Source organism: Seriola lalandi, unplaced genomic scaffold, assembly GCF_002814215.2.
Source record: "Seriola lalandi dorsalis isolate HSWRI2012SDOR001 ecotype SW California unplaced genomic scaffold, Sedor1 jcf7180002054911, whole genome shotgun sequence".
In the NCBI taxonomy this organism is placed as follows: Eukaryota; Metazoa; Chordata; class Actinopteri; order Carangiformes; family Carangidae; genus Seriola; species Seriola lalandi.
This window is the reverse complement of record NW_019525463.1, coordinates 1,198,877-1,212,161: the sequence shown is the minus strand read 5'-3', so window position 1 is coordinate 1,212,161 and position 13,285 is coordinate 1,198,877. Positions and strand designations below refer to the sequence as shown.

At 40.7% G+C, this 13,285-nt stretch overlaps 1 protein-coding gene and 1 long non-coding RNA gene across 2 annotated transcripts; both read left to right on the top strand.

The window, feature by feature from the left end:
- Positions 1 to 516: 516 nt before the first annotated feature.
- Positions 517 to 842, top strand: LOC147817716 (uncharacterized). The gene is made up of 2 exons (XR_015436117.1): positions 517 to 669; positions 762 to 842. It is a non-coding gene; the product is annotated as an uncharacterized LOC147817716 (long non-coding RNA).
- A 2,342-nt stretch (positions 843 to 3,184) lies between these two features.
- slc1a8b (solute carrier family 1 member 8b) lies at positions 3,185 to 13,134 on the top strand. The gene is made up of 11 exons (XM_023430806.2): positions 3,185 to 3,508; positions 4,834 to 4,913; positions 5,622 to 5,837; positions 8,465 to 8,507; positions 8,625 to 8,838; positions 9,314 to 9,413; positions 10,423 to 10,656; positions 10,767 to 10,961; positions 11,057 to 11,191; positions 11,284 to 11,434; positions 12,285 to 13,134. Exons 1-11 carry the CDS (start codon positions 3,347 to 3,349, stop codon positions 12,429 to 12,431), a joined length of 1,677 nt encoding a protein of 558 aa, XP_023286574.1. The 5' UTR covers positions 3,185 to 3,346; the 3' UTR covers positions 12,432 to 13,134.
- Positions 13,135 to 13,285: the final 151 nt, after the last annotated feature.

Genomic DNA, 13,285 nt, shown 5'->3' with positions numbered 1-13,285 from the left:
CTTCTATCCACTGAAAACAACCTCTCCTTGTTCTGATAACTCAATAAAATATAAACTAGTTTAATCTACAAAGTGTTTTAAAGGTATAGATTGAAAATAATGTATAAATTAAGATGATTTCTTCAGTTTAGTTGAACTTTTCTAAACCTGACAGAGAAACCATCACAGTCTCCTTGTAACAAAGTCACATTTTTCATATTTTTATATCAGTTGATACGTGGTTAAATGAACATGATCCTTTTAATGATAATGATTCATTTTAAGCATCATGAAAATATATGATTAATGTAGAGTAAACACTAAAGGCAGACAAACAGACACATCATACCAACCACAGTGGACACAAACTGATCCTTAAATCCTCAACTGCACTTCTAATATAAATATTTCCTTCTCTTCCATTAAGATCATATTTAGTGTAAATCCAAGCAGCATTTCTCCTGATGTTGTGTCCCATGTTGCCTTCAGTCTGTTGAGAGCAGAGAAATCATTTCCATAGAGAGGAGGCTTTGCATCGTCAGCTGATCCTCCAGTGAACTGAGAAGGTTTATAGTCCTGTGAGTTGAACAGTGCAGGACTCAGATCTGTCAGTCAACACAGCAGAAAGCACAACCACCATGACTCTCATCACCATCCTGATCTGGACGCTGGCCTGCTGCTGTTTTACAGGTTGATTCACTCAGCAACATTTGAAACATGATGTGCTGCCTTTTCTCTCATTTCTTTCTGCTGATAAATGAATGATTTGTTTTTGTCTGCAGGATGCAGCGGTCAGGTGACTGTGACTCAGCCTCCAGTAGAGACAACTACTCCAGGATCCACTGTCACTCTCACCTGTAAAACCAGCCAAGATGTTGCAACATACAGTGATGGAGATCAGGCTATGTTCTGGTATCAACAGAAATCTGGGCAGGCTCCACAGCTCCTAATAAGATATGTGAGCACACGTCAATCAGGAACACCAGCTCGGTTTAGTGGCAGTGGAAGCAGCTCTGACTTCAGTTTGACCATCAGTGGAGTTCAGACTGAAGATCCAGCAGTTTATTACTGTAACAGCGCACATGTAATTAGCAGCGCCTGGGTGTTCACACAGTGATTTGTAGTTGTACAAAAACCTCCCTCAGTCAGACTGCAGAGACACTGAGCCGTTAGAGCAGGAAGAGACTCTGACACAGACCACTGAACACAGAGCTGACAGTCACCTCACCAAGCACTAAACACACATTCACACTTAGTTTAAAGTGCATTATACTAAATACTTCTGAGTGTTTTTCATTTTAGCTAAACAGCTTCTATGACATGATGGTTATAAGTAGAAGAAATGTTTCATATGTAATTACACTGTTTCACCTCCAGGGTTGTAAACTAATGTAGTGAGACTAATAGTTAATTTTAACTATTGTCTTTCTGAATATACACAACATACACTTAAGTACATTTATGGGGTACTTCTAGAGTACTACAGTATTCCTCTTCTCTGCTACGTTCTGTTTCCACTACTTACATTTTAGAGGATAATATATGATGTAATATGAGTCTTACTGCAGGTCTTATAAGTTCATTAACTCAGCAACATATGAGTATCAATGGTCCCCAGAGGATAAAGCCTCCCCTAATACCTCCAACACACTTTTCACTTTTTTTTGTGAAATGCCTCAGTAACTTTTCATGATTGCCATGAAATTTGTTTCAATCATACAGAATTTCAATTCTAATGTTTCCTGTAATCTCCTGACCCTCATGCATTTTGATTTGACAAGGGGAAAACAAACAGCAGTGACAGTGTTGTAGTCCTGTTATTGCAGTAACATCAGAGTAAGAATCAGTTTCATGTTTGGAGCTAGGTTTGGGGGACTGCTTGTTAATCTTATGGTTAAAATTTTAGTGCTCGGGAATATAGGTAGGTAAGACAGGTCACAAAGAAACAAATGTTTCTCAGAAGGCATCCTGTTTGTACCATCCTTTGATCTCGCCGCGTGCATTGTTCAAGAAGAGGATTAAATGTTATTGGATTGGTAACAGGTGACGTCAGCGCAGACACTGTTAGACAGGAGGGAGTCAGGTTTGGATCTGTTCCCAGGTCAGCATGGAGCCTGTGACGCCAGCAGACGTAGGGCGACTACAGAATTAACAAGGCATGCAAACAACACACTGGAATAGACGGAGAAAACTTGGATAACCGACAACAATGGCATGCCGTGATTTCTGTTGACAGCGTCGTTGGTTGCTCATGTCCCGCTGTTTTTAGAAGAAATTCACATTTCTTCTTTTAGATTGTTTTCCTATTATTTTCCATGATGCATAAATAAATCTGAGTCTACCTGTTTAGAGATTTAACTCTGCTTAGTTTACAGCAAATATGTACAGTTTACAACATGTTAGCGTGACAGTGACTCTCCCCTCAACAGACTTCTGGGTTTAAGTTTGCAGCGACAACTGGGGGTTAATTTGAGGCTCCTTCTCTGAGCCAGTGAGGCATTATTTACCAGCTAAAATGCCAAGTCCTGACATTAAGGTCTCTCGGTGCACCCCCTGACCCCTGGATACAACCTAACATCATGGTAAATCAGAGGTCAACAAAGTGTCATAGCATGTCCCGAGCACAGAGGGTCAATGCCTTTGGGCTCTGCCCTCTGGTAATCCTTCCTGCAGAGTTTAGTTCGTTCACTTACACGCAATGGAATCAAAGTCCACCATCATTGTTTGTCCCTTGAGAGCATAAACTGTAGCAGTGGTTATTTATGCAGTGACAGTCTGGGTAGATGTCACGTCTCACTTAGTAATGCATCTTCTGTAGCTTCTCTATAGATTTCTTTTTTAAGTATAATCTGACTAGTTCATTAAACAAAACCAGGACTGACTGGAGGACGTAGGACAGACAAGTTATGCAGAGAAAGTTGCTCAACCTTGTCCTCATGGGGGTTAATTCACAGAGGTCAAAGCTCAAGCACCTGTTTTATGAATGTGATGATCTGGAGGTAATAGTAATAACTCATAATGAGCTATGAATGGAGGAGCTAATCAGTGCTGAAGTCTTCTCTTTAGCCCCTTAAATAAGCCTGAGAGGCTGTGAAGGAGCCTCTCCTACCATGGGATAGGGATAATCCTTTTAGGCAACACTTTACCAGGAATCAGTCAGTCAACACTTCCTCTCTCAGACTAGATGAGCTCCTCAGTGCGAGAAAGGACCCAGTGTTGATCAGATTCGCTCGCTGTCCTTCTCCTCGGATCTTGTAGGGATACATACTGATCCGCTTCACTCACCAGGAGATCCGGATATCTGTAGTCACTCAGGGGGGTGGGGGGGGAACCTTGCTGGGATACGGACCAAAATTGAGTCAGGATAATGGGGTTTCAGAAGCTGTGGAAGGGTTTGGTGTCGGTGAAAATCAGGGAGTACGTGAAGGACTACTGCAAGAGGAACGGCCTTCTGACACTCTCGGTCTTCGCTGTGGTGACGGGATGTGTGCTTGGATTTGTCCTCAGGTCGTTCAACCTGTCCACACAGGTATGGATGAATGGATGGATGGAGATGCAACAAGAGGCAATATGACTGGCCTGGAGTCTGGGCACTGTAGTTAAAGCTAGTTATGTGAAAGTGAGACTAGAAAATCAGGTAGAACAGGGGAGGTGTATAAATAGTTAAAGTAGCTATAATTAATATGTTTACATTAACATTGGATCAAATGAGTACCATCAGCTTTGTTGCGTTTTTAAGCATCTTCTCACTCATAGTTTTGGCCCACAACTTTACTATTTTGATTCAGGCTATGTTTCTATCAAAAAAGCTATAAAACTTAGCTGATGACGACTAGCTGGTGAAGATAGTGGGGATAACTTGGCAAATAAAGAGCCGGGGATTGGTGGAGACCAAAACAGAGCAAAAAGAGAGGGAATATCACATTTGCAAAGTGGCCCCAAAAAAACACCAATATTTGCTAACAAGTGCTTCTCAAGAGTAATAAGGGTAATAACTAGTAGCAAGAATTCCAGCCACTGAAGGTTTAAAGAGTATATGTTATAATTTCAGGATAAATTTCGCTCGATAAAGTATTAAATTTAGAAACGTTCAAATGTCTGGTCAAAGGCCAACTGCTCTCCTGATATTATGTTGCCATGATGTAAGATGGTGTAAATGAAGTGACTTACGAATTTTGGCAGAGGCTGAATCAGCCCAGTGTGCTTAGCAATGTAACCTCTGTGCTGGCAGCAGCCCATAAAACACACAGCATCCTCACCCTCAAGGAAAAAAACTGTGAAATGCAAACAGCAAATTGCAACACATGGGACACATTCACATGGGAATGTGGACAACAATGGCTTTACCATGTTGAATCTAATAATAATCAGTTAGCTATCTAAAAGTAGCTAAAATTTGCTACATGTGATTTACACACACAACACTTTGAAATGTTTGACGTGGACCTCCTTTTGATCTTCAATAACTTTCATAAATAGTGTTATGCAATTTACTAAATGAAAGCAGTAGCCTGTAGTCGAGCTATTAAAAACATATTAACACATGAATCACCCACAAAAGAGGCAAAAAAAACCCCCAAAAAACTGATGTTACAAAATAATGTAAGAGTGTTTAATTTCACTTAATGCTAAAATGAATTTGGTTCTTTAAAAAATCTAATCAAAACTAGAAATAAGATACATTTATTTATCAGTCTGTTAAAAAGTTTAAAAGATTATAATGTGTAATGAAGTGCATGAGAAAGACATGTTATGTGTTATGTTATTTGGTCCTTACAGTATGATACACACTCCAGCCATTTTGAATGTAGGAATAAGGTTTGCTTCAGGTGTTTCTCTCTCTCTCACACTCAGGCCAAGATCTACTTCTCCTTCCCCGGAGAGCTGCTGATGAGGATGTTAAAGATGCTGATTCTGCCGCTCATCACCTCCAGGTAAGAAAGGTTCTCACCTGCGTCAGATCAAACTCGGGTGAAATACAACATAAACATTCCGACATTAATACAAGTGCATCAACCACGCAATCCTTTACATACTGTAAATAAAGGGATGTTTTGTGTGGGGTTTTCCCACCACCTGCATTTTTGGATGAAAATTTTTCACTTGCAGAGTGTTTTATTGAGCAGTATTAGTAAAAACAATTTTTTCAGATCCTCCATTTTTATTCTCAAAGAAGGGATTTGAGTGCAAAGTTTTTCCATGTAGCTTTGGCGGCAGAATATTTCCTCAGAGGTGAGAAGTCAGGGGGCGTCCTGGTGGTTCGCATGGCAAAGATCAATGTTGCGTTCAGACAGGATGCTGTGACTTTGAGTCTGGTCTGGGAAAGATTGTTCCTCAAGTAATCAATTTATATTTCAGTATATCCATCACAAGTCACATAACTCACTATTATATCTTAAATTTCTTTCAAATGAATCTTTTGTTAGACTACAACCCACAAATGTTTGGTATTTTTACTTGATAATTATCTAAAATATCTTCTTTTTTTCTATAAACTGCTAAACTTATTAATTAACATTTAATCAGCTCATAGTTTCAGGACCACATTGAAACAAAATTATACGACTCTTCAATTCATTGATTTGAAACCAATCAGTTCCCAATCCATCAGTTCTTCACACATCTTCCGTTTTACAATCCAGTCTTATGTCCGGCCTGTCGTCCATGGACACGAGAGCGAGCGGTCGGCTGGGGGTCCTGACTATCACCTACTACCTTTGGACAACCTTCATCGCTGTCATTGTCGGCATCGTGCTGGTTCTCATCATTCACCCGGGGACGGGCTCAGAGAAAGATGGTCATCATGCAAGCTCAGGGCCTGTTATGACCTCCGCTGATGCTCTGCTGGATCTCATCAGGTAAACATCCCCTTGAGCAAAGACACTGAGCTCCCTACCAGTTCTACTTGCTACTGCTCTGTGCCTGACCTCTGACCTCTTACATCATTCAGTTTTTTCTTCCCTCCATGATGAAAAAGAGTCTAAGAGTTTACAGCCATGCCAATCGAGTAATATACAAGTTAAGATTTGTACCTGATGATGGTACTAGGTGTGGAATTTATAATTAACCCCTAGAGAGACATGAATGTCTGTATCAAATGTTCTGGCAATGCAACCAATAGTTGTTGAAACACTTTAATCAAAGCCACAAATGTCACCTTCAGAGGAAAAGTCAGCGGGATCACCAAAGTCATTAAGATACATCGCATGGAAACCATGATACCACACACAAAATATGGTGCCAATCCATTCGGTGGATGTTGAGATGTCACTGGATAAGAGAAAAATGTAACCTGCTGGTGGTGCCAGATGAAAACCCTTACTAAAAACCACACACGCCAACCTCATCGGGGTGCAGTCCGTAGGATTCATCCTCTGGGCGAATGAATGAATTTATCCTTTCAGTAGATGTTGAGAAATTTCAATCCGGACCAAAGTGGTGGCCCAACCAACACTGCCATCCCTAGACGACCGTCACTAACATGGATAAAAACTAGTCAACTGGCTTAAGATGTTCTTCCTCTTTGGCTTTTCACAAGAGCGGCTTTTAGGACTATGCTGCCTTTTGTCCCAGTAAACAAACAACCAAATTAGGCTTTCCTGGTAAACACATCTTTCATGCGTGTTCTGCAGGGGATTTTGCCTTAGAGACAGTAAGAAGAGATAGTGACACAGACGGTCTCTGCTATTTTTAAACAAGATCCTAAGTGGAGAAAGTGTTCCCCACCTTCACTTATTCTATAAGAATGGAGAAAATCCCTCTCATGGTATGGGCTTTTCAGAAGATTTACGATTTTCCACTCTTATCTTATTAGTGTTGTTTCCCAGGATTAAGATTTGCTGTGTGACAGCTTTTAAAACCTGGGGAAGCCAGTACAGACTAATTCAATCCAGTGCAGATCATAGTTTAGAGCTTGTAAATTCCATGTGCTTCCTCAGGAACAGAAAGCTTCCCTAATTCCAAAATCTGAAGGGATGAGTGTGATCCTGGAAGCTGAGATAATTGCCTTTGCAGCGAAACAATAGGATGTCAGAAATCATGAAATCCTCAAGTAAAGTAAAAAATGAATCCTGAAAATGTGGTTTGTGCTGACGTTTCATGAACTCCAGCGACTCCACAAATGATGATAAAAACTAATGAAAAGGCAACAAATCTATCAATCATTTACAACACAAGAGAAAACAGATCCACATCTGAATGTACGTGTGATATCAAACTCTTTTTGTCGGCATTGTATTGAGAAGGTGAGGGGGAAAAAAGTGCTGCAGTGTCTCTCCTATGCAGCAGGTCAGCTAAGAATAGGGAGACACTTTAATTGTGATCTGTTAAGCCTGCACTTTCTCAGAAGGCCCTTGTGCAGTGTGACGCTCTGTAAGATCGAGCATGCAGTCTGGTGTGTGTGTGTGTGTGTGTGTGTGTGTGTGTCCGTGTGCTCAGGGCCATTCATGTCAGATATCTACTAATACCTTCTTAGACCGGAGTATTTTAGAGAGCAGTGGCCGGTGTGTGTCCGTTGCTGTAAGCCAAAGGTCGGGTGTACATTTCAGCCCTCTTACGTGTTTGACAGGATTGCTGCCTGGGCTGCCAGTGTCACTGACGTGTGCTGTACAAATACAGTCCCTGTACAGGATGCTGCCTCTGCCCTTGCACCTTCCTCCTTGTTGACATGTGAAGGCCTCTCTCTGTTTTTCCTGTGTTGTCTGAAAATGTAACAGAAGCAACAATGAACAGTGGCAGTCCAATGATTCTATATAATTTCATATATTATTATATATTATATTATTTAAAAAAAAGTGTTTTACCATTGTAACTGCTCAAGGTGGAGCTAATTTAGCTCCTGTTTTATATACTGTCAGGTGGTTTAATTTATAACAATGTATAGTATTTCACAAGTTAATCTGTTTTACATGTGAAAGCTTTATTTGTAAAGTAACTAGTAACTACAATGGTAACTTTATTAACTTCATAAGCCAGCATCACTCATTGCAATATTATCATTACAATACTGACTTTTTGAGCATTTGATATGTGCTTCAGACAAATATTAACAATTTCACCACTAGGTCCATTTAGTAGCTGTTGTGGTGCTTTCCATCATATCAAACGATCTTCATCAGCAGATGGAGTTTGGCCAGTTTAAGGGAATTGTAAATTTTCAAATTTATGTTTTAATTTTTTTTCTCAGCACTTTAAAGATTTCTTGTTCATTTGGCTTAAAAGTTGAGGTACAAAGTTCATTGTTGAATTTGGCAACATGGAGCTTTTAGTCAGACCCTATTACCTTGATGATCTACCACTATCCACTGCTATTTCCCAGGTCAAGAATGAACATTAACAATCATAATAAAAAAAACATGTCACCAGCTCTTTATATAAACTGGGCAACAGCAGTAATATACATATATCTACATTGGATATATTTACCATGCTGTTTCACATGACATGATCTTATACACTTTATTTGTCTGTATACTGTCTTTTATAGGAACATGATCCCATCGAATCTTATTGAAGCAACATTTCAGCAGGTGAGTGGCCAAGAGGAGGAAACTCACAATGGATTGTAAAATACTGTTCATCAATGCAATGTTCAACATGCACCTATTAACTAATCTCTGCGGTTTCTGTCTTTCATCCCACTCCAGTACCGGACAGATTTGGTACCTATTGTGCAAACTGCTAATGTAAAAGAGTCCCAGGCCAACTATGTGTACGTCATGCCCGACTACCACAACCCTCAACTGGGCCACCCGGTCTTCTTGGAGATCACCCCTGCACCTGACATCAAGTATAAGATCGTTCCCAGTACGAGCAAGGGTATGAACGTACTGGGGATTGTCATCTTCTCGGCCACCATGGGTAAGAACATTACACAGCTCATTATATCACAGAGAGCACTGCACTCTAACCCTGAGCCTTATTTATTTAAGTATAAGCCTTATGGTCCTACTTTCTGTTGCGGGTTTTTGAATATATATATATATATATATATAAGTTGCCACTAATGGCCTCATTGATTGTTAATAAATCTAATGCTTTACAGATTCGTTATAAATCAATATTACATTAATTACATAGATAAATAAATAAATAAATAAACCGTAACAACAGTACAGTGAGTTAATTTCCATCACTGTTAATGATTTACTAATATGGAATAGGGAGTTTTCACAACCTGGAAACGATTCAATGTATTATTAGTAAATGGTTAATTAATAGTAAACATTGATTAAGTATTTAGTTACAACTTCTATAAACCTTGTATCAGAGATAAGAAAGTTAAACCATGATGACTAACTACGAACACACGTGTGAATGTACGATCTGTTCTCAGGTCTGCTGCTAGGGAAGATGGGAGAACGTGGAGCACCGCTGGTCAACGTGTGCCAGTGCATTAATGAGTGCGTCATGAAGATCATTAACGCAGCTATGTGGTAAGGCTGCACTCTCTCTCTCTCTCTCACACACACACACACACACGCGCACACACACAAATACACTACTGCTCCCCGCATACATCCAAAGAAAGACACGCTACACTGAGTTCGCACATCAGAGCTGGATTACATCTAAAAATAAATCTGGTGTGTGAAGTGTCCCTGCTGCTTCTCACGGGAGCTGACTTTCAGATTACATTTGTGTAAACATAGCAAAGAGGAATTTTCATAAATAAAATTATCGTTAAATAATTGTCTATACAAATACACATGGTTGGGATGGTGGATAGTATCATACAGTGTATGTGGACACCTGAGAAAACATTGTGGCCACCTGAACATTACGCACATATGTGATTTTTGAATGTCTCATTTTGAAAGTCATGGGCATTCATTTACTGACGTAACAGCCTCCACGCTCCTGGAGCCTGGCTGAAGGGATTTGCTGGCATTCAGCCACGAGAGTATTAGCGCGGTTGGCCACTGCTGTTAGGCGACTGCAGATAGTGAGTGTTCCAGTTAATCCCAAAGGTGTTTGGATGGGGTTGAGCTCGGGCAAGTCAAGTTCTTCCACACCAGGCTCAGAAAAAAACATTTCTTACCATTCAACCATTACCTGGCTTTGTGTGCAAGCATATTGTTAAAGGTGCCCTGTGGAGTTTTTCTTGTATAACAGCAAAGGTTTTCTTCACATTCAGTATTTCTCACCAAAACACATTGTGTCTGTCCTTGAGGTATAACAAGAGTGCTGAATGCATCCTTTATAATATTTTTAAATTGGGAATTGTTTACATTTCTGTTTGCATGTTAACAGACGTCTTGTTCATTGCCTTTGTTGGTGCCTTGTTACATTGCTACAATACTGTGACCCACCCATCAACATTGCTCCATTCTACCACTATTGGTCAAAATCTCCACAGGATACCTTTAAGTTGACAGAGAAAAGAGCTTCTCCCCAAAATGCTGTCATGAAGTCTCAAAGACATTCCTTCTCTCCTCTATGCAGGTACTTCCCCTTCGGTATTGTGTTCCTTGTGGCCGGGAAGATTCTGGATATGCATGATCCAGCCCACCTGGGGGAGAAGCTGGGCATGTACTTCATCACGGTCCTGTCTGGACTGTTTGTGCATGGCCTCATCCTGCTGCCCCTCTTCTTCTTCTTCTTCACTCGCAGAAACCCCTTCCCTTATATTAGAGGGCTGCTGCAGGCTCTTGTTATTGCATTGGCCACGTCATCTAGGTAAGAGGAGAAACGTTTTTTTATTTTATTTTTTAACCCAGCTGTGGAGATGTAACCCAGTCTGTCCACTGAGTACCTTCTTCTAAATCTTTTGTCTTCTTCTCTTGCAGCTCCGCCACTTTGCCAATCACCATGAAGTGTCTCCTGGAGAACTGTGGTGTGGACCGGCAGATTGCTCGCTTTGTGCTGCCAGTGGGAGCTACCATCAACATGGATGGGACAGCTCTGTACGAGGCAGTGGCGGCCATCTTTATTGCTCAGGTCAATGAGTATGACTTGGACTTTGGCCAGTTGGTCACCATTAGGTAAGAATTAACTCTCAACTCACCATCCTCCCATGATTACTACTTTGAAATGATTGTATTTTCCATCTCTAACGTCTTGGCTCTTGTCTCATCAGTATAACGGCAACAGCAGCCAGCATCGGGGCAGCTGGGATACCTCAGGCGGGTCTGGTTACCATGGTGATTGTCCTGACCTCTGTGGGGTTACCGCCTGCTGACATCTCACTGATTGTAGCCATCGATTGGGTTCTGTGAGTTCCACTAAAAATTCTCATACTATATTGAGCATCACTGGGGGCTGTTGGGACAATGTGTAAATGATTTCCTTCCATCTCTTTCTCAGCGATCGTTTCCGGACAATGATCAATGTTCTTGGTGATGCCTTAGCTGCTGGGATCATGGCTCATTTATGTAAGAAGGACTTTGAGAGAGCAGCCACTGAGAAATCAGCTGCTTCCACCACTCCTGCCAATAATGGAGGTGGACCCAAACGGGTGAGCTAGACAATTTTCATTTGTTCAACTCAAAGTGAAAATGCATGTATGAGGATTAAAGCCCCTGAAAACCTGTCTTGAGATCTAAGTACATTTCTATAAGATTAAATATTAAAGGTCACATATTGTATAAAGTGAGATTTACATGTCTTTTTTGATTATAAAGCAGGTCTAGGTTCTATATTAATACTGTGAAAGTATCAAAGCACTCAGTCCACAGAGAAATGCACACAGCCTGTATTCAGAGACTGAGCCTTAAAACGAGCCGTCAGGACTTCTGTAACTTTATGATGTCACAATAAAGCAGTCACTTAGCCCCGCACCAAGCCCCGGCAACCCAGACCCACCATCCAACCCTGCAGTCAAGAAGAGAGAGGCTCAGAGCCTCTGTTCTGATTGGCTCACTGCCCTGTTCTTACTAGAGCTTCAGAGAGAGGCCTGAGAGAGGGGATGTAAAACTACGTAGAGATGGTTTTTGGTTCTTCAAACCACAAATATATCTTCGTATGTCGTATATCAACACTTCAAATAAAACGTAGGAAATTGTAAAATGTGGGACCTTTAAGCAACTATAAAAGATACATTTTGGATAGACTGCACTTGGGGACAACAGAGCTTAGATCTAAATGCTAACATCAGCATGCTAACATGCTTACAATGACAAAGCCTATTGTGACCCATGTGAAACTATTCACATTCGTATTAAAATTCTGTATAGGATGTAATAAAAAAACAAGTTTCTAATAATAGACATGTTTTACCCTGCCATCAATTTCATAGGCATTTATACACACCCAACCTCTGAGAACTACTTTCACTAACTGTTCTGCTGTTTGCATCTTCCCTACAGAGAGACACAGTCATCTCCTTTGGTAATCAGAGTGTGGCGCTGTCTGATGCTCCTCTGATCGCACACCGCTGCGATTATGTGTTTGAGGTGGATGGAGACAACGTGCTGGAGAGGCCTGTGGCCTGCTACAACCTCTGCCAAGTCTGATACACAGACAGCAAAGGATACTGCCTTCTACAGCACATGGATTCACCTCTCGGGATCAAAGGGACCCTCATCGTACGGCCTAAAAATCCAGTTAGGTTTCCATCCTAAATGAGACCGAGTATATTGTGGTGTCAGGGTGAAGCGGCTTAAGTTGATTTTGCCTGTGCCATGCCGAAAACAAAAACCTCCATTACTTGATGTATACTGTATGTCCCAGCGGAGTTTTGACTGGATGACAGGAGATGTGATGAAATGCATTAAGATTCACATGTAACCTAAATCTTGTACAGACACTGGTTATTGCCCAAATGCACTTGCAGACATGATCACGTGTTGCAATAACATGCATTAGCTGGAGCTTGATGTTTATCAGTCAGTGGTGACAGACATTCATAGTAGGCCTGTCTTAATGAAGTTTGATTGCAGGTTTTGAGTTGCCTTAACCTGATCTCAGTTTTCACAATGATTCTGAGAATCTGAATGACTTGAAAGTAAACAGGAAGTGGTAGACAAGGAGCGAATTAATTTTGTTGAGGTCAGTCTTTATCTATGTCAAACAAGGTATTTATGGATAGACATTAAAGCAACAATTACAAAAACTACCATAGCACAAAGAAACCACATTAAGATGATAACTTGTGTTTTTATACATATGCTTTTAATTTTGTGTTGTTTTTCTAATAAAAACCTGCTGCACCGTAAAGTCCTGTCAATGAGTGGTTTTATTTTGAAAACAAATTCTGAAAATTCTTTTCTCTGAAGGATAACAGCCACTAAGAGTGCTGCAGAAAAATTATTCAGTGTTGATGGTACCAACAGTTGCAGGTGAAAATATGCAGCCCTGTCACCACCAT

Bases quoted from the DNA above. Each gene is read 5' to 3' on its own strand.
- slc1a8b (XM_023430806.2), top strand. From the start codon at position 3,347: ATGGGGTTTCAGAAGCTGTGGAAGGGTTTGGTGTCGGTGAAAATCAGG. The intron at 3,509-4,833 runs GTATGGATGAAT...TCTCACACTCAG, and splicing joins CGTTCAACCTGTCCACACAG to GCCAAGATCTACTTCTCCTT. The intron at 8,839-9,313 runs GTAAGAACATTA...ATCTGTTCTCAG, and splicing joins CATCTTCTCGGCCACCATGG to GTCTGCTGCTAGGGAAGATG.